Genomic DNA, 24,879 nt, shown 5'->3' on the forward strand with positions numbered 1-24,879 from the left:
GGTAGTGACTGATTGAAGCACAATGATTTGTTTTATTAAATTGTGCAGAATGATAACTTTATTATGATCATTAGTGTAAGATTAAACTTAATTTCTCTCTAAACATGGCTTATAAATAAGTAGATGAGGGTAGAAAAATCCCAGGGGATAACAGAATCTAATGTAGAAATACGTTTCTAAACTGACTCACAAATCAGATATATATCTTACTGTTCATCCTAAACCAGGAGTCAGCATCCAAAGAAATCTCTTTTGGAATCTAGTCTCTGCTTAATATGTGCGAAGCACTGTGAGAGGTACCTGGGAGGGAATGATGAGTAAAACAATCCCTGCCCTCTATAGGTTTTCTCTTTACATAGCTGATGATAACTTAGACCCTTTCACAGATAGAAAAATCGTATAATACTATTCATTTTCCAAACTGTAGTTGCAACTTAAATTTAGTGACATTCTCTGGAACATATCAAATAGTAATTCTTAGTCTTATCATTGTATTCAAATAACTTTTAAAATACTGAATTTGGTAGAAAAAAGCCTTCACTGAGGCTTTGTAGGTCTGATTTTTCTTTTCCTCTACTCATCTTTCTCGCTCATTTGAGCAGATTAGGCACACTTAATCATTTTTAATCACTTAATGCACTGAAGACTTCACTGGACAGGAGACTTCAGAACTTCATTAAGCCAAGCTTGGTGTTTCTGAAATTATAACAGAATGCTAAGCTTCAAAATTAATATTTAGATTCTTATAAGGTAGTTTTTTTTTTTTTTTTTAGATAAAAAGAAATACATCGTACTACTGGACACATGAGATACATCATTAAGCTGCATGGAATTTCCCAAAGAATAAATAGCACAGTATAATCTGTAACTGCCTTGTTTCCTCGGGGCGGGGGGTGGGGGGGGAGGCTTTTAATCAACCCTTACTTCAAAATAATTTGAATCATTAATTTAGTATTTCCTGTCACTTGTACTGTATTTAGAAAATAAAGATAATAGTGTGCTTTATGAGATTATAAGTTAACATAGTTAAGTAATAGTGACCCACTGAGAGTTTGTTTGAAAAGTACTTATCAGTTTGATAAGAACTTCTGTTTGATAAGAAGATCTTAATATCATATCATAATGTTTCAGCTTAAATGTCAATTTATGCTGAATCAATATTTTTAGGACATTTTCAGTTCAGTTCAGTTCAGTCGCTCAGTCGTGTCCGACTCTTTGCGACCCCATGAATCATAGCACGCCAGTCCTCCTTTTACTGATGTACAAATCCAAAACAGTAGAATATGTTATTTTTACCTATCTATCCCTGGAGAAGGAAATGGTAACCCACTCCAGTATTCTTGCCTGGAGAATCCCATGGATGGAGAAGCCTGGTAGGCTATAGTCCATGGGTCGCAGAGTCGGACATGACTGAGCGACTGAACGTAATGGAGATAATATATACAAATGCAAACAAAATAGTTCATTAAGATGCTTGAATTAATTATATTCTTACTGATGTACATTGCAGTAAATGAGAGAACTGAAAGCTGGAAAGTAGCCAAATGAGTATTAAACTACTTTAAGACTGTCTAGAGAGAGAGTTAATAATATTATAGTCATCAGACATTTGAAAACACCCTCAGGGTAATTATAAACATTTGCAATAAATTAAGAGGAATGTGTCCATTTTATGGGCCTTGATTAAACCTACATCAAGACTGCACGGAATAAATTCTGTGATTCCTAGGAATACATTCATGCTGATGGCACCCCAAAGTTCGTTTCAGAGAGTTCTACCATATGACAGTTTAACTTGTAAGGCAAGGATGATATACTGGAGGGTAGTACTTAAGTACCTCAGGTCATTCAACTACATACTGACCCTTAATTTGGGATCATTAACTAGTATTTGCAGAAGGCAAGACTCCATAAATAATATATCCATTAATCCTTAAAGCTGAATTTATTTCTTTGTTTTTATGCATATGGGTGTCAAAAATAAATATTTCTGCATATAAAGAGAAATATGTTTTCACTTAGTATTTTTGAGGCTAAAATATTTTTTATCAAAACCTGTTATGTACATTTTGGTCTCTGATTTTCAGAAATACTTAGTTTAACAAATTATAGTATACATTTACATACAGACAAAAGTCTTATTGTAAAATGAAAAAGACTCTCCTGAAACAATAAGGAAACTGTCAGAAAAGCTAAGAACATAAAATAAATCTAAGTTGATCAAACCAACAAAAACAAACTGAACCAAAGAAGAGTGTGCTTTAAAAGCAATTTTAAGTGGTGAATTATAAAGACAAATATTTATTAATTGTAAACATCTAAACTACAATTTGATAATATTAGATTTAAAAATTTAATCAAACTGAATTAATATAATTCATATTTATTATTTTTTTTAAACTGACAAGGGAAGCACAAGTGTCCACATATGCCTACCCTTCACCTAGAGAGTCATCATGTAACTCAGATTCCTGACTGAGAGCCCGCATACCCCAGAACAAATTATTTGGTTCAAGAATAAGCGCAGGACCCAAACACAGCTTGAGACTTTATAGGAGGATAAATAGCCCTATGCATGATATTAATATATGGACAAAGGAGGGAAGAGGCCTTTTTTAATGTAATAATCTCTAAGAATATACTTGGAGCTACCAATGCCAAATGTCTGACTTGAGAATGAAACAAATGCATGAATCAAAATAGAGTTGAGGCTATAGTAAGAGTGCAAATATAACTACCTTCAGTTAGTTCATGTCTGTGTGTCATTACTTTAACTAGCCGCTTATATCCCTATCATCATATTACCCCTCCAAGGTCCATAATTGGACCCAGGTAATAAATCTACTGGTAGCTCAGAGGTTAAAGCGTCTGCCTCCAATGTGGGAGACCTGGGTTTGATCCCTGGGTCGGGAAGATCCCCTGGAGAAGTAAATGGTAACCCACTCCAGTATTCTTGCCTGGAGAATCCCATGGATGGAGAAGCCTGGTAGGCTACTGTCCACGGGGTCGCAAAGCGTCGGACACGACTGAGCGACTTTATTATTTATTTTATTATTAATAAATCTACAAATAGGTTCATTCTAATATTAAATGTGGGACAAATATTTTTTAGGCAAAGGAAATTAAATAACCCAAACAGTTCTTTAGATGAAATGCACATCAACTTTGCTGCTTATGTCACTCTTGTAAATCAGTTCTATTCAGCCCATCCATCCCTGAAATTCAACTTTTATTTCAATATCTTTAAAACAGAAACCTCTCATTAAAGAAATCTATATGTTTTTATTCTATTTTAAAGATCACTCACTTCTATAACTTTCTGGCTTCTATATACTGTCAGTTCCAAGACTTCTGGATTCTGGAATCTAGCTGTTGGCTGCGGTACATTCAACTAATTTCTTGCTTAGACCTCTCTGTTAGTGAGCCTGCCTGGACTACTACCATTGTTTCTAATGAGTCTTCTTAGGTATTATATTACACCTTCTTGACCAAATGCCCTCTCAGAGATTTGGCTGAAAGCATAAATAGCATAAGCAAATTGAAAATGATGCAAGATTGGAAGGAGAGGGCAATATAATGAGCACTTATGATAAAGATTTAATATAAAAAATTTAAAAGGCAGAAGTTATGTGAAAACACAAGTGTTTTTTGTTTTACTAAAAAGCAGTAAACGTCTCACCTCTCTAAGGCAATAAGATAGTCTGTGGCATATTGTATAATCAGTGTATATATATGTATATATCACCATATACAGAAATATTGAAAAAATAAAATTAGATAAGGATAAAGGCATTTATTAGAAAGGTGGACTATCTAAGAAACATACATATCAGGTTGAAAATAGTAAACTGTTCTTGGTACTTAGGTAGTAGAAAACTGAGTGGGTTCATGGGATGTAATCAATTCTTTACTTATTGATAAATGATTACAAGCAAAATGATTACTTATTTTATATTATTCCAGAAATGAATCATTTTGTACAGTATGTTTTAAGTATTATAAAAAGAAAAGGTCTCTTCCAATTGGAAATGTCCAGCATCCATTTATAAGATAGACTCCTTGAGAATACAGTGAGTTCTCTCTTGCTTGGAGGATTCTGGCAGGGAAACAATGCTACCAATCAAAGATGTTGAAGAAGATATCTACTGAAGTTTCTTGCTTTCAGATGCCTTATCTCGGAACAAAGCTGGCTGCATCAGAAACATCAGGAGAGGTGTTAACATTTAGTGCCTACCTTACAAAAATCCTGATTCCAGGTGTCTATGATGGACCTGAGGTATTATGATGATTAAAAGTTCTTCCAGTCATTCTGGTCTATTATCAAATCTGGGTTCCAGGTGTCCACTACACTCAATTCTAAACCTTTGTCTCTGACACCATAATCAATAAGTGATCACAATTTAATTCTGATACTTTATTTGAAATTATAAGTAAATCTATTTTTTTCTTTACTTCTTTTTTAGTTTTCAGATATCTAATAGGTTGTTCTGTCTTCTAATTTTTAATAAGATATAATTTACCTACAATAAATAAATAGAACTTACATGTATAGTTCAAATATTTATTGTGCTGCACTCAAAACAAAAAATTAAATATCTCTGGTACCACAGAAGGCTATCATGTGTCCTTTTCCCGACAGTCCACTCCTGGCCCAGAAATGCAACCACTTTCTGACTGGATCACAAAGATTAGTTTTGTGTGTTACCAGAATTCATATAAGTGGAATACTATAGTATATACTTATTTTCTTTCAGGCTTATTTCACTCAAATTTTTATTGTTGACTATTTCAGTGGTTCATCTCTACTTATTGCTGAATAGTATCCCATTGTAGTCACATTCACAATTCCTTGAACCATTTTCAAAATTATGGACATTTAAGTTGTTTCCAGTTTTGGACTTTATGAATAATGCTAATATAAGGATTTTTATATACGATTTCACAAAGATATACATTCACATTTATCTTGGTAAATACCTGGAAGTGACATGGGTAAGTCACGTAGTGGACGAATATTTAAATTTGTAATGTACTGCCAAACAGTTCCATCAGTGCCTGTATATTTTTACATCCAACTGTCTGTGGAGGTTTCAGTTTGCCACATTCTTGCCCATGTGTAGTAATGGCCTTCAGGCAGTCTAGTGGGTACTGATTAGTATCTTATTTTAATTGGCATATACCTGTGGACTAAAAACGTTCAGCACTTCTTGTGTTTATTGGCCGTTTATATATCGTCTTATATGAATTCTTTGAACAAACTTTTGGCACACTTTTGGTTGTTATATCTGTGTTGGTCTCATATTTTTGCTTTGTAGTTTTGTTTGTTTAATTCTCTGAGCCCTTTATATAGTCTATGTATTTGCATAAGTTTTTCAGGTATATGTATTGAAATTTACTCCCCAGTTTACAGTTTGGCTATTTATTTTCTTAATGGTGTCTAATATGAACAGAAAGTTTTAATTAACATAAAGCTCATGTTGCTTGCCATACCCCAAGTATTAAAGTCCTCTCCCTCTAATTCAGGAGCTTAGTGTTTTCTGCCAGCATACATATAATTGAGGCAGGCTAACTTATTTAGCTTGCAAGTAGGGTAAAATCTCAGGGCTTCTCCAGTGGCTCAGTGGTAAAGTATCCGCCTGTAATGTAGGAGATGAGGGGTCCGATCCCTGAGTTGGGAAGATTCTCTGGAGAAGGGAATGGCATCCCACTCCAGTTTTCTTGCCTGGAGAATCCCATGAACTGAGGAGTCTGTGGACTACAGTCTGTGGAATCGCAAAGAGTCAGATAGGACCGAAGCGACTGAGCATGCACACAGGCACGCAGGGCGAAAAGTCTCAGACCCTTCAGAGTTCTTGATTGTAACACATTACAACCCCAGCTGTAAGCAATCTGGGGACTATAGTTTTTCAACTGGAAGTATTACTCTCTCAAGCAAATTTGGCCCAAGGAAGAGAACAATTATTATACAGGCAAGCAGCTATTTCTGTTGAGAAGTCAGCCTACTTTGACTCAATGACTGTCTTGTTTCCAAATTTACAACGATAAACAAACTTCCTGAACTGATATACAGTATTTTTTCTTGAATGATATTAATACTCTGAAGGTCAGCAGGCTTAAAGTCAGTTACTGTATCTCTTTAATGAAAATGATTCTACACATTTTCATTTGTAAATGCTTAAGAAATTTGTGTCAGAAATTAATCTTATTATTTCTATAGCATCAAAATAGTCCAGTAGCTGAAAGCAGGAAGAGACACTATCAGTGCTTGAATTCAGGCTTTTGGGACTTAGTTTCAAGTCACCTGACTTCTTACTACCTCAGCTTTTTTCATCTGCAATATCATTACCATCATCATCATCATCTACCTCACAAAGCTGCTGTGAGAATTAAATGAACACGTAAAGCATTTAGAACAGAGCCTGGATATCAATAAATTTTCTCTATAAGATTATCCCCTTGTTATATTCTGGTGTGATAGTTCACAGACATCTCTTCATACCCATTATACATGGTTAGGAGTACATGCTCTGGTCAGACTTAGGTATATTTAATAAACAAGTTACCCATCAGTTGTTTCGGTTTTCCAATTTGTAAAATTGTGATAATACTATAATCTACTTCATAGCGCTATTGAGAAAATTCAGTGATATAATGTAAAATATTTATTCTAGTGCCTGGCCAATAAAAATGCTCAGATATACTATTTTGAATATTTTTATTTCTATAAGATTTGTTCACACTATTGGAGTTGCTGTCTCTCAAACACTGTGAAAGGTAGGATTCTGAGAGGCAATAATCAAGATCAAAGTCTACCTATGAAGCCTTCTTTGATCACTGATGCCTAAACTAAACACTGTCTTCATTGCATACCACTAGCACTCAGTTTCGGAGAAGGCAATGGCACCCCACTCCAGTACTCTTGCCTGGAAAATCCCATGGATGGAAGAGCCTGGTAGGCTGCAGTCCATGGGGTCGCAAAGAGTCGGACATGACTGAGCGACTTCACTTTCACTTTCATGCATTGGAGAAGGAAATGGCAACCCACTCCAGTGTTCTTGCCTGGAGAATTCCAGGGATGGGGGAGCCTGGTGGGCTGCCGTCTATGGGGTCGCACAGAGTTGGACATGACTGAAGTGACACAGCAGCAGCACTCAGTTTATATAATTTATGACACAACACACTATTTTCTCTATTAAGAGATTATTGTTAATATTTTATCTTTTAATTATAAGTTTCTTAAAGGTAAAGACTACATTCTGTAAAATTTTTAATGTCATGTTTTCCTTTTTCACTAAGAAAAGGAACAATGAATATTTCTTGAATTATACATTTTTAAAAGTTCAATACTTCAAGTCTTTTAAAAAATGTCTTGAGTCAATCTATTCAAATAAAGTTTCACTTTTTTTTTTCTCTTTTCATCCATTTTCTTTCTTTTTTTTAAGTTGCTCAGTTGTGTCCAACTCTTTGCAACCCCATCGACTATACAGTCCATGGAATTCTCCAGGCCAGAATACTGGAGTGGGTAGCCTTTCCCTTCTCCAGGAGATCTTCCCAACTCAGGTATCAAACCCAGGACTCCTGCATTGCAAGCAGATTCTTTACCAGCTGAGACACAAGGGAAGCCCAAGAATACTAGAGTGGTAGCCTATCCCTTCTCCAGGGGATCTTCCCAACCCAAGAATCAACCCAGGGTCTTCATCCATTTACTTAGAGTCAAAGATTTGAATTTTCTTTGTCAAGGAATATATAGTATACTTTTACAGTGGGCTCATACTCATCAGTTCAATTCAGTTCATTCGCTCAGTCATGTCCGACTCTTTGTGACCCCATGGAATACAGCATGCCAGGCCTCCCTGTCCATCACCAACTTCCAGAGTTTACTCAAACTCATGTCCATTGGGTCGGTGATGCCATCCAACCATCTCATCCTCTGTCGTCCCCTTCTCCTCCTGCTTTCAATCTTTCCCAGCATCAGGGTCTTTTTAAATTAGTCAGTTCTTTGCATCAGGTAGCCAAAGTATTGTAGTTTCAGCTTCAGCATCAGTCGTTCCATTGAATATTCAGGACTGATTTCCTTTAGGATTGACTGGTTGGATCTCCTTGTTGTCCAAGGGACTCTCAAGAGTCTTCTCCAACACCACCGTGCAAAAGTATCAATTCTTCGGCGCTCAGCTTTCTTTATAGATCAACTCTCACATCTATACATGACTACTGGAAAAACCATAGCCTTGACTAGATGGACCTGTGTTGGCAAAGTAATGTCTGTTTTTTAATATGCTGTCTAGGTTGGTCATAACTTTCCTTCCAAGGAGTAAGCATCTTTTAATTTCATGGCTGCAGTCACCATCTGTAGTGATTTTGAAGTCCCCCAAAATAAAGTCTGTCACTATTTCCACTGTTTCCCCATCTATTTGCTATGAAGTGATGGCACCGGATGCCATGATCTTAGTTTTCTGAATGTTGAACTTTAAGCCAACTTAAATCATAATTTAAGTTCACAATTATAATTAACTGCATTTGAAAAAAGTGTTCCTCTAATAAACTGGATAAGAAGCCTAATCTTTTTCTTTAAGTATATTTTTCTAAGCATCTTCAATAACATTTGGCTTCAGCAGGTTGCCTGATTCCATCCATGGATAATGCTTAGTCCATTTCTTAATGAAAGTACCTCTTGATAACTAAGATAAAAGTCAAGTATAATTCTAACGTTTGAACTTAAAATGAGGACTATGATGAATGTATATGTAAATAGATGTAGCCTTCTTCAAGATACAAGATATTTGGATAGCTTGATGTTTATTTTGGATTCTAGCCCAGTTCTTTACTAGCAAGATTTATTGTAAGTATCAAAGGAGATTTTTCTTTCATTGAAGAAAAATATTGCTGGAAATGATTTTAAAAGTACAATCAGGATATTTTTTCATGAATTATTAAATTAAATAAGTTAAAATAAAGTTTATCATCAGAGAAAAGGAAAATATTTTCATTATTCGTAAAACAAACACTGCTTCTAACAGAGGATGCAAATACTATGATTATAAGCATCTTATTTATTCAAAGGAAAGCAAAAGAAAAGAGAATAGGGAAATTCAAATGTATGCAAAGGAGCGTGTGGCCATGAATTTAGTGTACATTTAAAAAATTACTTATCAGTAATCAAAATGTCTTCTTTTATAAGAATTCCCTAAGTGGAATCCATGTAGGACTTGGGAACAAGATAACAATTTCTTTTCTAATGGATACTTGTAATCATAAAGTAAAATTCTCCTTTTAATTTGTAGAAACATCAAAAGTTATTTTTCTATTCTTTATTTTACAGACTATTTTGATAGGACTAACTAAGCAGTGTTTTCTCCTCTTAAATAAAGATCTAGAATTTAAAAATTCATCATTTCAAATTATGTTTGAGTAGAGGTCATGAGAATACCATTTGTGGTTATAAAATCCATGGATAATCTGACTAGAAAAAATTGACAAAGGGATACTCAGTATGTTGACAGCAGAGTTAGAGTTTACTATGTTCACTAAATAATTCTACTAGTGACTATCAGATTTCTGTTCCATCCTTACTTTTACTGATGTGCCAATTATTTTTATTTCCTTTTTGTTTACTTTATTCATTTTAGTCTCTTTCTCTTCGTTCTGTGACCCCTAAATAATATGAATTAAGCAACAAAATAAGGATTTCCATCCTGGGGACAAAGGGCTGTGCTTTTGGAGAGTGTCGCAGACTTTTGGCTAAAGTTTATCCATCAAGTTTAATGGAACTCAGCTGCCCAAACCCCATGTGACCTTTGAATATTTAGGGCTAATGTAGCTGCCACTTGCTTTTCCTCCCTAGGAGTCCACAGGAGCTCTTATTTGCTGCCTCCCAGCTTTCTGCCAACCTGTTTGTGCTTGGTTTCATTGATGTCACTTTCTGGACACTCTTGTGTAACTGTTCTCTATGTTCAAAATGCTGAGTAGATTAGGGTAAGAAAACTCATTTTTAAATATTTATTTGCAAGGAAAATAAGTTGCACTTTCAATCATAAATCTTAATGTTTTAAAATAAAAATGTAAAAAACAGGCCCATCCACACTGAAAGGAATTTTTTTTATCTGTCTCCTTCTTAAGGCAAATTTCTAAGGAAGCACATGTTTCCCAATATATATCCCTTATCAAAATCTGTTTATTTCCTCTCATTTGGAACTATCAATCTCTACTCTCTTTCCTCTCTTCCTAATGACAAAAATAAGAGAGAACCTATATTTGAAAATCTCTGGGATTAGCCAGAGAGAAAACAGGTAGATTTTAATTTGGGAAAAAATTGTTTAAACAAAAATAACATTATTTCATTATTTAATATTAAATACATACTAAGCCTTATGATTATACAGTGGAAGTGAGAAATAGATTTAAGGGACTAGATCTGATAGATAGAATGCCTGAAGAACTATGGACGGAGGTTCGTGACATTGTACAGGAGACAGGGACCAAGACCATCCCCATGGAAAAGAAATGCAATAAACCAAAATGGCTGTCTGAGGAGGCCTTACAAATAGCTGTGAAAAGAAGAGAAGCGAAAAGCAAAGGATAAAAGGAAAGATATAAGCATCTGAATGCATAGTTCCAAAGAATAGCAAGGACAGATAAGAAAGCCTTCCTCAGTGATCAATGCAAAGAAATAGAGGAAAACAACAGAATAGGAAAAACAAGAGATCTCTTCAAGTAAATTAGAGATTCCAAGGGAATATTTCATGCAAAGATGGGCTCGATAAAGGACAGAAATGGTAGGGACCTAACAGAAGCAGAAGATATTAAAAAAAGGTGGCAAGACTACACAGAAGAGCTGTACAAAAAAGATCTTCACAAACAAGATAGTCACGATAACGTGATCACTGACCTAGAGCCAGACATCTTGGAATGTGAAGTCAAGTCGGCCTTAGAGAGCATCACTACGAACAAAGCTAGTGGAGGTGATGGAATTCCAGTTGAGCTATTTCAAATCTTGAAAGATGATGCTGTGAAAGTGCTACACTCAATATGCCAGCAAATTTGGAAAACTCAGCAGTGGCCACAGGACTGGAAAAGGTCAGTCTTCATTCCAATCCCAAAGAAAGGCAATGCCAAAGAATGCTCAAACTACCGCACAATTGCACTCATCTCACATGCTAGTAAAGTCATGCTCAAAATTCTCCAAACCAGGCTTCAGCAATATGTGAACCATGAACTTCCAGATGTTCAAGCAGGTTTTAGAAAAGGCAGAGAGCACCAGAGATCAAATTGCCAACATCCAATGGATCATGGAGAAAGCAAGAGATTTCCAGAAAGACATCTATTTCTGCTTCACTGAGGTCAGGAAGCAACAGTCAGAACTGGACATGGAACAACAGACTGGTTCCAAATAGGAAAAGGAGTACGTCAAGGCTGTATATTGTCACCCTGCTTATTTAACTTATACGCAGAGTACATCATGAGGAACGCTGGGCTGGAAGAAGCACAAGCTGGAATCAAGATTGCTGGGAGAAATATCAATATGCAGATGACACTACCCTTATGGCAGAAAGTGAAGAGGAACTCAAAAGCCTCTTGATGAAAGTGAAAGAGGAGAATGAAAAGGTTGGCTTGAAGCTGAACATTCAGAAAACGAAGATCATGGCATCTGGTCCCATCACTTCATGGGAAATAGATGGAAAAACAGTGGAAACAGTGTCAGACTTTATTTTGGGGGGCTCCAAAATCACTGCAGATGCTGATTGCAGCCATGAAATTAAAAGACGCTTACTCCTTTGAAGGAAAGTTATGACCAACCTAGATAGTATATTAAAAAGCAGAGACATTACTTTGCCAACAAAGGTCCGTCTAGTCAAGGCTATGGTTTTTCCCGTGGTCATGTATGGATGTGAGAGTTGGACTGTGAAGAAAGCTGATCGCCGAAGAATCGATGCTTTTGAACTGTGGTGCTGGAGAAGACTCTTGAGAGTCCCTTGGACTGCAAGGAGATCCAACCAGTCCATTCTAAAGGAGATCAGTCCTGGGTGTTCATTGGAAGGACTGATGCTAAGGCTGAAACTGCAAAACTTTGGCCACCTCATGCGACGAGTTGACTCACTGGAAAGTACTCTGATGCTGCGAAAGGTTGGGGGCGGGAGGAGAAGGGGACGACAGAGAATGAGATGGCTGGATGGCATCACCGACTCTGTGGACATGAGTTTGAGTGAACTCCGGGAGTTGGTGATGGACAGGGAGGCCTAGTGTGCTGTGATTCATGGGGTCGCGGAGAGTCGGACACGACTGAGCGACTGAACTGAACTGAACTGAACTGAAGCCACTTCAGTCGTGTCTTCTGACTCTGTGACACTATGGATGGTAGCCTGCCAGGCTCCTCTGGGATTCTCCAGGCAAGAATACTGGAGTGGCTTGCCATGCCCTCCTCCAGGGGATCTTCCTGACTCAGGGAACAAACCTGAGTCTCTTATGTCTCTTGCATTGGCTGGAAAGTTCTTTACACTTGGGAAGCCCTATTTTTACTTACTTTTGTTAATATAGCACAAGTAAAAATATTGAGACAAAGTATCTTCTTAAGATATAGTAAAATAAGTGAAATGCCTTGTGTTTTACCTTGGAAAGTTAAATAAATTAAGTATCTTTATACTAATCAATATTTTTGTGAGAGTTCACATTGGAGACAATATGCCAAGATAAATATAAGGCATTATAATTTCAATGACCCTCAAAGTGTTAAGTACTAAGTAGATTCTAAAGTCTATACAAGATCATAAGAAAAATACTTCAGATTTTTTTTAACTGAAAAATAGAAATGGGTAATATTTTTAAGTGTTCTAGGATCTATCCAAAATTATTCTTTTATTATTATATGTAGGTATAAATGCTTTTGAAAGAGGAAAAAATACAGCATTATTTTCAATAACTTCCTATTATCTGAAAGATCAAGATATATGCAAAAGATTGAACCTGAGGTCTTAACAAACATTTTTGTCATTGTTGCCTGATTTGTAAGAACATGACAGGACATGAAAACTACAAATAATAATAACTTCTTCAAGTTTTTCAAGATTCAACAAAATTAACTGCCATATAAATAGCAGCTTTCAAAACTCATGCAAATAACAAACACTTACCATACTCGCTATCATAGAATATAATGAACTTCTGCCAGGCATATTCCGTGACCACTCTCAGGATAACGTCATTTAAGTAGACAGGTGGCCGAACAGAGAGAGTGTAGTCATCATTCCTGTTGCTCCGGGTGAGTCCACAGCCACTCCTTGGGGTCCCAGCTGTGGAGCGCTGAATGAAGAGGTGGGGGATATGCATGGCATCTGCCAAAGACTGGAGGGATCCTGCTGATGTGCAGCCAATGGAGCTGACCAGGGCCAAGATGCCTTGATTCATAAGTTCACAGGCTGTAAGAAAATACAGTGATATTCAAATGTCAGTATAGGTTTCATATGCTTTCTCTTTTACAAAGAACAGTGAATAAAGGTTACACAGTTATTATACAACTATGGAAATATATTTTTTTAAAGAACATTCTACATGTGGATATCTTTCAAGTACAAACTGCTATTGGGATTCAGATCAATAATTCTATCCTAATTATTAACAGCTATCTGATTTCATGCAAATTTCTTAGCTACTCTTAGTTTCAGTTTAATCATCTGTAAAGAAGACATTTAAGTAGGAATCCTTCAGGATTATTGTGAAGGTCAGAGATAATTCAGTGTCTGCTATTTGCCTCTCACGTGATAGGCATTGTATTAGTGACAGCTATGTGGTTTGGTCACTAAGTCATGTACGACTCTTGCAATCCCATGGACTGTAGCCCTCCAGGCTCTTCTCTCCATGGGATTTTCCAGGCAAGAATACTGGAGTGGTTTGCTATTTCCTTCTCCAAGTGACAGTATACAATTATCAATGTATAATTCAAAGACAAGGTAATTCTTTACTGAATATGTAATACAAGGTTTTACAAAAGGAGATAATATGCAAAATGGTAAATAAATGAAGGGGAAGATGAAGAGTTTGAGGAAGGCACTTCTGGCCAAAGAGAAGAGAGTCATTCTGATACCTAAAACTTTGATGACACTCGGCTTTCCTGTTAAACTTGGGAAATAATGTTTTTTTTTTCCCCTTGTTTTACAAAAAACTCATAGTCAAAATAATGCATTTCAGAAACTGTCTCATTCTGGTTTCCAGTTGAACAATTTGTAATTCCTACTACATGGTTTATGATCTGTTTTAGCTTCATTTTAACTACAGTGTGCATGCATATACTCTTACTTCAAAACATATTTAAAATGAGAACAAATATAAATTATAAATAAACATAAAGACATAGCATATATAGAAAAAAAGAGTTCAGAAGTGATATTTCAGAATGTCAATTTTTGAAGTCAAGAATTTAAAAACCAAAAGTAAATACACAAAGAATTAGGAAAAATTAATTCCACTGGAGAAGGTAAGACATCATAATTGTTCAAGTATTTATTCTAGATATGATGCATTATAGATAACATTCTCAATACTCAAACTTTATTTTTTTACATAATTCTTGAAAAATTCAAAGGAAAACTTAAATGATAAGTACCTCCATGAAATAAATTGGCCAGTTGAGGGGTGGTCCCAAGATGGCAGAGGAATAGGATGGGAAGAGCACTTTCTCCCCCCACAAATTCATCAAGAGCTCATTTGAATGCTGGGTAACTTCCACAAAACAACTTCTGAATGCTGGTGGAGGACACCAGGCACCCAGAAAGGTAGCCCATTCTCTTCAAAAGGAGTGGTGTGACTATTGGCTTGATTGCTCTGTCCTCTTTTGACTCTCCCTTTTCTCGACCAGGTCACCTCAATCTCCTCCCTCCCCCTTCTCTTCTCTACTTAACTCTGTGAATCTCTCTGGGTGTTCCGGGCTGTGGAGAGCACTGAGGGAACTGATTACTGGCTAGATTGCTCTCTCCCCTTTGACTCCCCCTCTTCTTCTCCTGGTCACCTCTATCTCCCTCCTCCCTCCGCTCTTCTCCATGTAACTCTGTGAACCTCTCTGGCTGTCCCTTGCTGAAGAGAACTGTTTCACCATTAACCTAGATGTTTTGTCATCTGTGGTATATGGATGGAAAAGTCTTGAGTCTACTGTAAGAATGAGATCGAAAGCCAGAGGCAGGAGGCTTAACTCCAAAACTTGAGAACATCAGAGAACTCGATTGTAAGGAACATTAATACACAAGAGCTCACCCAAAAGCCTCTATACCTCTACTGAAACCAAGCTCCACCCAACAGCCAAAAAGTTCCAGAGCAAGACATACCATGCTAATTCTCCAGCAAAGCAGGAACACAGCCCTGAGCATTAAAAAACAGGCTGCCCAAAGCCAGCCAAAAGCATAGACACCCCAAAACTCACTACTGGACACTTCACTGCACTTCAGAGAGATGAGATCCAGCTCCATCCACCAGAACACAGATGCAAGGTCCCCTAATCAGGAAACCTTGACAAGCCACTAGTCCTACCCCACCCACAGGGAGCAGGCTCCACAATAAAGAGGAACCACGAACTTCCAACCTACAGAAAGGGCACCCCAATACAGCAATCTAAACAAAATGAAAAGGCAGAGAAATATTCAGAAGGTAAAGGAATATGATAGATGCCCACCAAGCTAAATAAAAGAGGAGGAGATAGGGAATCTACCTGAAAAAGAGTTCAGAATAATGATAGTAAAGATGATCCCAAATTTTGAAAACAAAGTGTACTTACAGATGAATAGACTAGAGACAAGTATTGAGAAGATGAAAGATGTTTAACAAGGACCCAGAAGAAATAAAGAGAGGCGCTCATTAATGAATAGTGCAATAACTGAGATCAAAAGCACTACGGAGGGAGCCAACAGTAAAATACTGAAGCAGAAGATAGGATAAGTGAGGTGGAAGATAGAATGGTGTAAATAAATGAAGCAGAGTGGAAAAAAGAAAAAAAAAATATTAAAAGAAATGAGGACAACCTCAGAGACCTCTGGCACAATGTTAAATGCCCCAACATTTCAATATAGGAGTCCCAGAAAAAGAAAAAGAAAGGGCATGAGGAAATACTTGAGGAGATAATAGTTGAAAACTTCCCTAAAATGGGGAAGGAAATAGCCACCCAAGTCAAAGAAAATCAGAGAGTCCCAAACAGGATGAACACAAGGCAAAATACCTCAGTTCAGTTCAGTTCAGTTGCTCTTTGTGACCCCATGAATCACAGCACGCCAGGTCTCCCTGTCCATCACCAACTCCCGGATTTCACTCAAACTCATGTCCACCAAGTCGGTAATGCCATCCAGTCATCTCATTCTCTGTTGTCCCCTTCTCCTCCTGCCCCCAACCTTTCCCAGCATCAGAGTCTTTTCCAGTGAGTCAACTCGTCGCATGAGGTGGCCAAAGTTTTGGAGTTACAGCTTTAACATCAGTCCTTCCAATAAACACCCAGGATTGATCTCCTTTAGAATGGACTGGTTGGATCCCTTGCAGTCCAAGGGAGTCCCAAGAGTCTTCTCCAGCACCACATTTCAAGCATCAATTCTTAGGCGATCAGCTTTCTTCACAGTCCAACTCTCACATCCATACATGACCACTGGAAAAACCATAGCCTTGACTAGACGGACCTTTGTTGGCAAAGTAATGTCTCTGCTTTTTAATGTACTATCTAGGTTGGTCATAACTTTCCTTCCAAGGAGTAAGCGTCTTTTGGGAAAGCAGACCACCTGACCTGCCTTTTATTTTCTGTTATTTCCCCTGGCAACAAACACATGAGGGGATCCCCATAAGGATAACAGCTGGTCTTTCAATAGAAACTCTTTAGGCCAGAAGGGAATGGCAGGACATACTTAAAGTGATGAAAGAGAAAAACCTACAATCAAGATTACTATACCCAGCAAGAATCTCATTCAAATATGAAGAATTCAAAAGCTTTACAGACAAGTGAAAGCTGAGAGAATTTAGCAACACCAAACTAGCTCTTCAAAAAATTCTAAAGGATCGTCTCTAGACAGGAAACACAGAAGGTTGTTTCAAACCCAAAGCAACAAAGTAAATGGAAATGGGATAATACTTACCAATAATTACCTTAAATGTAAATGGGTCGAATGCCCCAATCAAAAGACAAAGACTGGATGAATGGATACAAAAAAACAAGACCCGTATATATGCTGTCTACAAGAGACCCACCTCAAAACAAGGGACACATACAGACTGAAAGTGAAGGTCTGGAAAAAAAGATATTTCATGTAAATAGAGACCAAAAGAAAGCAGAAGTAGCAATACTCATACCAGATAGAATAGACTGAAATAAAGACTGTGAAAAGAGACAAAGAAAGACACTACTTAATGGTCAAAGGATCAATCTAAGAAGAAGATAAAACAATTGTTAAGTATATATGCACCCAACATAGGAGCACCTCAATACTAGCAAGTATGAAATGCTAATGGCAAATGCTAGCAAGTATGAAAGGGGAAATTGACAGTAACACAATAATAGTGGGGAATTTAATACCACACTCACACCTATGGATAGATCAACCAAACAGAAAATTAGCAAGGAAACACAGACTTTAAATGATACAATAGACCAGTTAGACCCAATTGATATCTACAGGACATTTCACCCCAAAACAATGAATTTCACCTATTTCTCAAGTGCACACAGAACATTCTCCAGGATAGATCACATCCTGGATTTCTCAAGTGCACACAGAACATTCTCCACATCCTGGATCATAAATCTAGCCTTGGTAAATTCAAAACAATTGAAATCATTTCAAACATTTTTTCTGTCACAATGTGGTAAGATTAGATATCAACTACAGGAAAAAAAAAACTATTAAAAATACAAATATATGGAGGTTAAACAACACACTTCTGAATAACCAACAAACCATGGAAGAAATCAAAAAGGAGATAAAAATATTTATAGAAACAAATGAAGATGAAAACAGGACAACCCAAAATCTATGGGGTTAAGTAAAAGCAGTATTAAGGGGAAGGTTCATAGTAATACAAGTTTAACTTAAAGAAAAAAGAGAAAACATCAAACAAATAACCTAACTTTACTCGGAAGGAATGAAGAATTCTAGGGTTAGTAGAAGGAAAGAAATCATAAAAATTAGAGCAGAAATAAGTGAAAAAGAACAAAGGACACTATAGCAAAAATCGACAAAACTAAAAGCTGTTTCTTTGAGAAGATAAATAAAATAGATAAACCATTAGCCAGACTCATCAAGAAAAAAAGGGAGAAGAATCAAATCAACAAAATTAGAAATGAAAATGGAGAAATCACAGCAGACAACACAGAAATACAAAATATCGTAAGAAACTACTATCAGCAACTATATGCCAATAAAGTGGACAAATTGGAAGAGATGGACAGATTCCTTGAAAAGTATAAACTTACAAAACTGAACCAGAAAGAAACAGAAAATCTTAACAGACTCATCACAAGCAAGGAAATCAAAACTGTAATAAAAAATCTTCCAACAAACAAAAGTCCAGGACAAGATGGCTTCATAGGTGAATTCTACCAAATATTCAGAGACGAGCTAACACCTATCCTACACAAACTCTTCCAGAAATCTGCAGAGGGAGGTAAACTCCCAAACTCATTCTATGAGGCCATCATCACTGTAATACCAAAACCAGACAAAGATGCCACACACACAAAAAAAAACTCCAGGCCAATAACACTGTTGAACATAGATTCAAAAGTCCTTAACAAAATTCTAGCAAACAGAATCCAACAGCATATTAAAAAGATCATACATCATGACCAAGTGGGCTTCATCCCAGGGATGCAAGGATTCAATATTTGCAAATCAATTAATGTGATACACCACATTAACAAATTGAAAGATAAAAACCATATGATTATCTCAATAGATGCAGAGAAAGCTTTTGACAAAATTCAACATCCATTTATGATAAAAACCCTCCAGAAAGCAGGCATAGAAGGAACATACCTCAACATAATAAAAGCCATATATGATAAATCCACAGCAAACATTATCCTTAACGGTAAAAAATTGAAAGCATTTCCCCTAAAGTCAGGAATAAGACAAGGGTGCCCACTCTCACCACTTCTATTCAACATAATTTTGTAAGTTTTAGCCACAGCAATCAGAGAAGAAAAAGAAATACAAGGAATCCAGATTGGAAAGTAGTAAAACTCTGTTTGCAGATGACATGAAAAACCCTAAAGACTGCACCAGAAAGTTACTAGAGCTAATCAATGAACATAGTAAAGTTGCAGAACATAAAATTAATACACAGAAATCCCTTGCATTCCTATACACTAACAATGATAAAACAAAAAGAGAAATTAAGGAAAATCACATTCACCATTGTGACGAAAGAAATAGAGTACTTAGGAACAAATCTACCTAAAGAAACAGAGGACTTATATATAGAAAACTATAAAACACTGATGAAAGAAATCAAAGATGACACAAATAGATGGAAATATACAATGTTCATGAATTATAAGAATCAATATAGTGAAAATGAGTATACTATCCAAAACAATCTATAGATTCAATGCTACCCCTATCAAGCTACCAACAGTATTTTTCACAGAACTAGAACAAATAATTTCACAATTTGTAAAGAAATACAAAAAACATCAAAGAGCCAAAGCAATCTTGAGAGAAAAGAATGGATCTGGAGGGATCAACCTACCTGACTTCAGGCTATACTACAAAGCGCCAGTCATCAAGACAGTATGGCACTGGCACAGAGACAGAAATATAGGTCAATGGAACAAAATAGAAATTAGATAAATTTTCTATTCATCAAAACAGATAACAAAATAGATAATTTATCTATTAATAAAATAGATAAATCCACAACCTATGGACACCTTATCTTTGACAAAAGAGGCAAAAATGTACAATGGAGAAAAGACAATCTCTTTAACAAGTTGTGCTAGGAAAACTGGTCAATCGCTTGCAAAAGAATGAAACTAGAACATTTTCTAACACCATACACAAAAGTAAACTCAAAATGGATTAAAGATCTAAATGTAAGACCAGAAACTATAAAACTCCTAGAGGAAAATATAGGCAGAACACACTCTGACATAAATCATGACAGGATCCTCTATGACCCACCTCCCAAAGTAATGGAAATAAAAGCAAAAAATAAACAAATGGGCCTAATTAAAATCAAAAGCTTTTGCATAATGAAGGAAACTATAAGCAAGATGAAAAGGCAGCCTTCAGAATGGGACAAAATAATACCAAATGAATCAACTGATAAAGGATTAATCTCAAAAATATACAAGCAACTCATGAAGCTCTATACCAGAAAAATAAACGACCCAATAAAAAAATGGCCCAAAGAACTAAACAGACATTTATCCAAAGAATGCATACAGATGGCTAACAAACACATGAAAAGATGCTCAACTTCACTCATTATCAGAGAAATGCCAAACAAAACCACAACGAGGTACCATTTCACGCCAGTCAGAATGGCTGCTATCCAAAAGTCTACAAACAATAACTGCTGGAGAGTGTGTGAAGAAAAGGGAACCCTCTTACATTGTTGGTGGGAATACAAACTAGTATAGCCACTATGGAGAAGAGTGTGGACATTCCTTAAAAAACTGTAAATAGAACTGCCGTATGACCCAGGAATCCCACACTGAGCACAGATACCGATGAGACCAGAAATGAAAGAGACACATGTACCCCAATGTTCATTGTAGCATGGTTTACAATAGCTAGGTCATGGAAGCAATCTAGATGTCCATTAACAGACAAATGGATAAGAAAGTGTGGTATATACTCATAATGGAATATTACTCAGCTATTAAAAGAATGCATTTGAATCAGTTCTAATGAGGTGGATATAACTGGAGTTGACTATACAGAGTGAAGTAAGTAAGAAAGTAAAACACCAGTACAGTATATTAATGCATATATATGGATTTTAGAAAGATGGTAACCATGACCCTATATGTGAAACAGCAAAAGAGACACAGACATAAAGAATAGACATTTGGACCCTGTGGGAGAATGCGAGGGTGGGAGGATTTGAGAGAATAGCTTTGAAACATGTATATTACCATATGTGAAATAGATGCCCAGTCCAAATTTGATGCATGAAACAGGGCACTCATAGCCAGTGCACTGGGGCAACCCAAAGGATGGGATGGGAAGGGAAATTGGGTAGGGGTTTGCAATGGGGGACACATGTACATCTGTGGTTGATTCATGTCAGTGTATGGAAAAACCACTACAACACTGTAAAGTAATCACCCTCCAATTAAAATAAATAAATAAATTAAAAAAAATAAATTGATCAGTTAGTGAAAGCTGACGAAAGTTTAGAAGTACTATGCTAGTGACACACATATAAATATCAAATAAATATATTATGATTAGTGTTAAGGTAAACAACACATACAAAGTAAATTAATAATTACTAGGGACATCATTTTCAAGCATGAGAGAGGTTATATGATTTCAAATAAATGTGAAAGATAGCATAATAGATAAATGATTCCTAGACCATCACAGGTTGCAGGTGAAGTTTCAGTAAAATCACACATAGAGGCTATTCATGTTCATGAATTCAACATTTATAGGAAGCAATAAAGATTTTAAGTTATATTTTCAATGAATTTATACTAAAATACTGAATAATGAATTAAACAAACTGCAAGGAGATACAACCAGTCCATTCTAAAGGAGATCAATCCTGGGTGTTCATTGGAAGGACTGATGCTAAAGCCGAAACTCCAATACTTCGGCCACCTCATGCGACGAGTTGACTCACTGGAAAAGACTCTGATGCTAGGAGGAAATGGGGGTGGGAGGAGACAGGGACGACAGAGAATGAGATGGCTGGATGGCATCACCGACTCGATGGACATGAGTTTGAGTGAACTCCAGGAGTTGGTGATGGACAGGGAGGCCTGGCGTGCTGTGATTCATGGGGTCACAAAGAGTCGGACACGACTGAGCAACTGAACTGAACTGAATAGTGAATTAAATAAAAAACTTGTTTCATTATTGAGGTAAACACAACCATTGCTTATTTATATAAGCAAGTAGAAATTCACTTTTTAAGAAAGATTTTGTTTAAAAATTTGGCTCTTTTATATTTAACATCAAGATAAATAAAGTGCTTCAGGTATATACAGCTAAATTCAATCCTTAGATCCCAGTAATTTAAAGTGATCAAATAAATGTGATATTTTTTATAAGTTTATCACAGACATTTTAAATAGAGGTTCAATATGAAAAAAAATCAGTTTCAGTATTATATTCTGTCACGTATTACAATACATGAAAATCATCTATTTTAATCTTCAAATTTAGAAAGATAAACTCTGAAGACTCATAATTATTCTTTAGCAGATAAATTTGCTTTAGTATATAATTGGTGTTTCCTATCAACTATGTTACTTCTATTAACTGCTGTTAGTAAGAACACAAAAACTAAGCACATAATAAAACAGTTATTTAAGCAAATGTGTTAATTTTAGATTATCTACTATTTAGTGTTATCCATACTGCTACACATACTAGCAAAAAAAACTGAATTTTCCCTGTAAAATCAAAGTGTGCTGTGCTTAGTTGCTCAGTACTGTCTGACTCTTTGCGACCCCATGGACTCTAGCCTGCCAGGCTCTTCTGTCCATGGAGATTTCCAGGCACGAATACTGGAGCAGGTTGCAATTTCCTACTCTAGGGGATCCTTCCAAACCAGGGATCGAACCCCCATCTCTGGTTTCTCTTGCACTGGCAGGAAGATTTAATGCTGCACCACATGGGAAGCCCATAAAATCAAAATAGGAATAATCAAAAGTTGTAATCAGAAAACTATACAATAATTGACCTGAAAAGTAATTTAGAGGTCATGTAGTCTAGGATGGAAAATCAGTTTTAACTTTTATGCCAACCATGACTGGCTGCTATGTTAACATCCTAGAACACTATTTGGGGGATTCTGAGACTCAGGAAGAGCACCAAAATAATTGTGTTAGCTTCCTCATAGAAAGAGACTAGGAGCATAGTAACCTGCAAGTAATAGACATGCATCCCTCTTCTATTCCCCCCAGCATTTGATAGTTAACAGTTGTCAAGGACACAAACACTCACCCTAAAAAAAGAGAAGCAAGTCTCTAACTCATTGTTCAATATCCTTTCCATCATACCAAGCAAAGTATATTTACAAACAACATTTTCCATGGCAAAGAAAATCCAGATAGAGCTGTCCATCAGGGAACTCTCTACTGGAGAGTGTCTGCTGTCAGAACTGTAGAAAGCAATAGTCCCACTATAGAGAAGAAAAATAAAAAGAGCTCACACATTTAAAATACATAGTATGGTCCTAAAAGGAGCAGAAGATATTAAGAAGCGATGGCAATAATACACAGAAGAACTATACAAAAAAGATCTTCATGACCCAGATAATCACAATGCTGTGATCACTGACTACAGCCAGACATCCTGGAATGCAAGGCAAGTAGGCCTTAGGAAGCATCACTATGAACAAAGGTAATGGACGTGATGGAATTCCAGTTGAGCTATTTCAAATCCTAAAAGATGATGCTATGAAACTGCTGCACTCAATATGCAAGCAAATCTGGAAAAGTCAGCAGTAGCCACAGGACTGGAAAAGGTCAGTTTTCATTGTAATCTCAAAGAAAGACAATGCTAAAGAAGGTTCAAAACTACTGCACAATTGCTCTCATTTCACATGCTATCAAAGTAATGCTCAAAGTTCTCCAAGCCAGACTTCAATAGTACATGAACGGTGAACTTCCAGATGTTCAAGCTGGATTTAGAAAAGGCAGAGGAACCAAAGATCAAATTGCCAATATCTGCTGGAGCAACGAAAAAGCAAGAGAGTTCCAGAAAAATATCTACTGTTCATACCAGAATTATCAAACTGACATTAAAAAGGGAAGAGACTAATGTGAATTTTTATATCAATAAGATAGGAGGCTATGAAAATACAAAACTGAAAGGTTATAAAGTACATATCATAATATCCAGGTTCCAGCCTTGTCTCCACTGTTTACTGAAAATGTAAGAATAAAACACAATTGGGTGTTCAATAAATGAGGAGAGGAATTTTTTCAATCTAATCACGTTGATAGAATGAGAAAATGAATTTGAAAACATTTTGCAAATTAAAATCCTATATACAAATGTAAAGAAATGTCAGCCATTGTTTTACTTTTTTTTATCACATCATTGTTGGTAGAACCACTGTAGGACTTGCTTGACTGAATGTATACTTCAGTTCAGTTCAGTTCAATCGCTCAGTCGTATCCGACTCTTTGCGACCCCATGAATCACAGCACGCCAGCCCTCCCTGTCCATCACCAACTCCCGGAGTTCACTCAAACTCATGTCCATCGAGCTGGTGATGCCATCCAGCCATCTCATTCTCTGTCGTCCCTGTCTCCTCCCGCCTGCAATCCTTCCCAGCATCAGAGTCTTTTCTAGTGAGTCAACTCGTCGCATGAGATGGCCAAAGTATTGGAGTTTCAGCTTTAGCATCAGTCCTTCCAATGAACACCCAGGATTGATCTCCTTTAGAATGGACTGGTTGGATCTCCTTGCAGTCCAAGGGACTCTCATTTCATTATTTGTTCTCAGTAACTTTTCTCAGGTTTTTTAAAGTTTTTGTATATGGTATTAATATTTGGAGCTGAAATTTTATAGAGGAAATGCCAAGTGAAAGAGGAGAGTGAAAAAGCTAGCTTAAAACTCAACATTTAAAAAAACTAAGATCATGGCATCTGGTCCCATCACTTCATGGCCAATAGATGGGGTAACAATGGAAACAGTAACAGACTTAATTTTCTTGGGCTCCAAAATCACTGCAGATGGTGAC

At 36.5% G+C, this 24,879-nt stretch overlaps 1 protein-coding gene across 3 annotated transcripts in view; it reads right to left on the reverse strand.

Moving 5' to 3' along the window:
* GRID2 (glutamate ionotropic receptor delta type subunit 2) overlaps positions 1 to 24,879 on the reverse strand; it is a 1,729,520-nt gene that overhangs the window by 810,464 nt on the left and 894,177 nt on the right. For 2 of the 3 annotated variants that reach the window (XM_088836035.1, XM_055434840.2), the window contains exon 3: positions 13,125 to 13,409. The exons of the other annotated variant lie outside the window; for it this stretch is intronic. In XM_088836035.1, coding sequence (XP_088692161.1) covers positions 13,125 to 13,409 — 285 coding nt within the window. The remainder of the gene's footprint in view (positions 1 to 13,124; positions 13,410 to 24,879) is intronic. 3 annotated transcript variants of the gene reach the window in all.

Source organism: Moschus berezovskii, chromosome 5 (genome assembly GCF_049115385.1).
Source record: "Moschus berezovskii isolate FMDL1 chromosome 5, NW_MosBer_1.0, whole genome shotgun sequence".
Lineage (NCBI taxonomy): Eukaryota > Metazoa > Chordata > Mammalia > Artiodactyla > Moschidae > Moschus > Moschus berezovskii.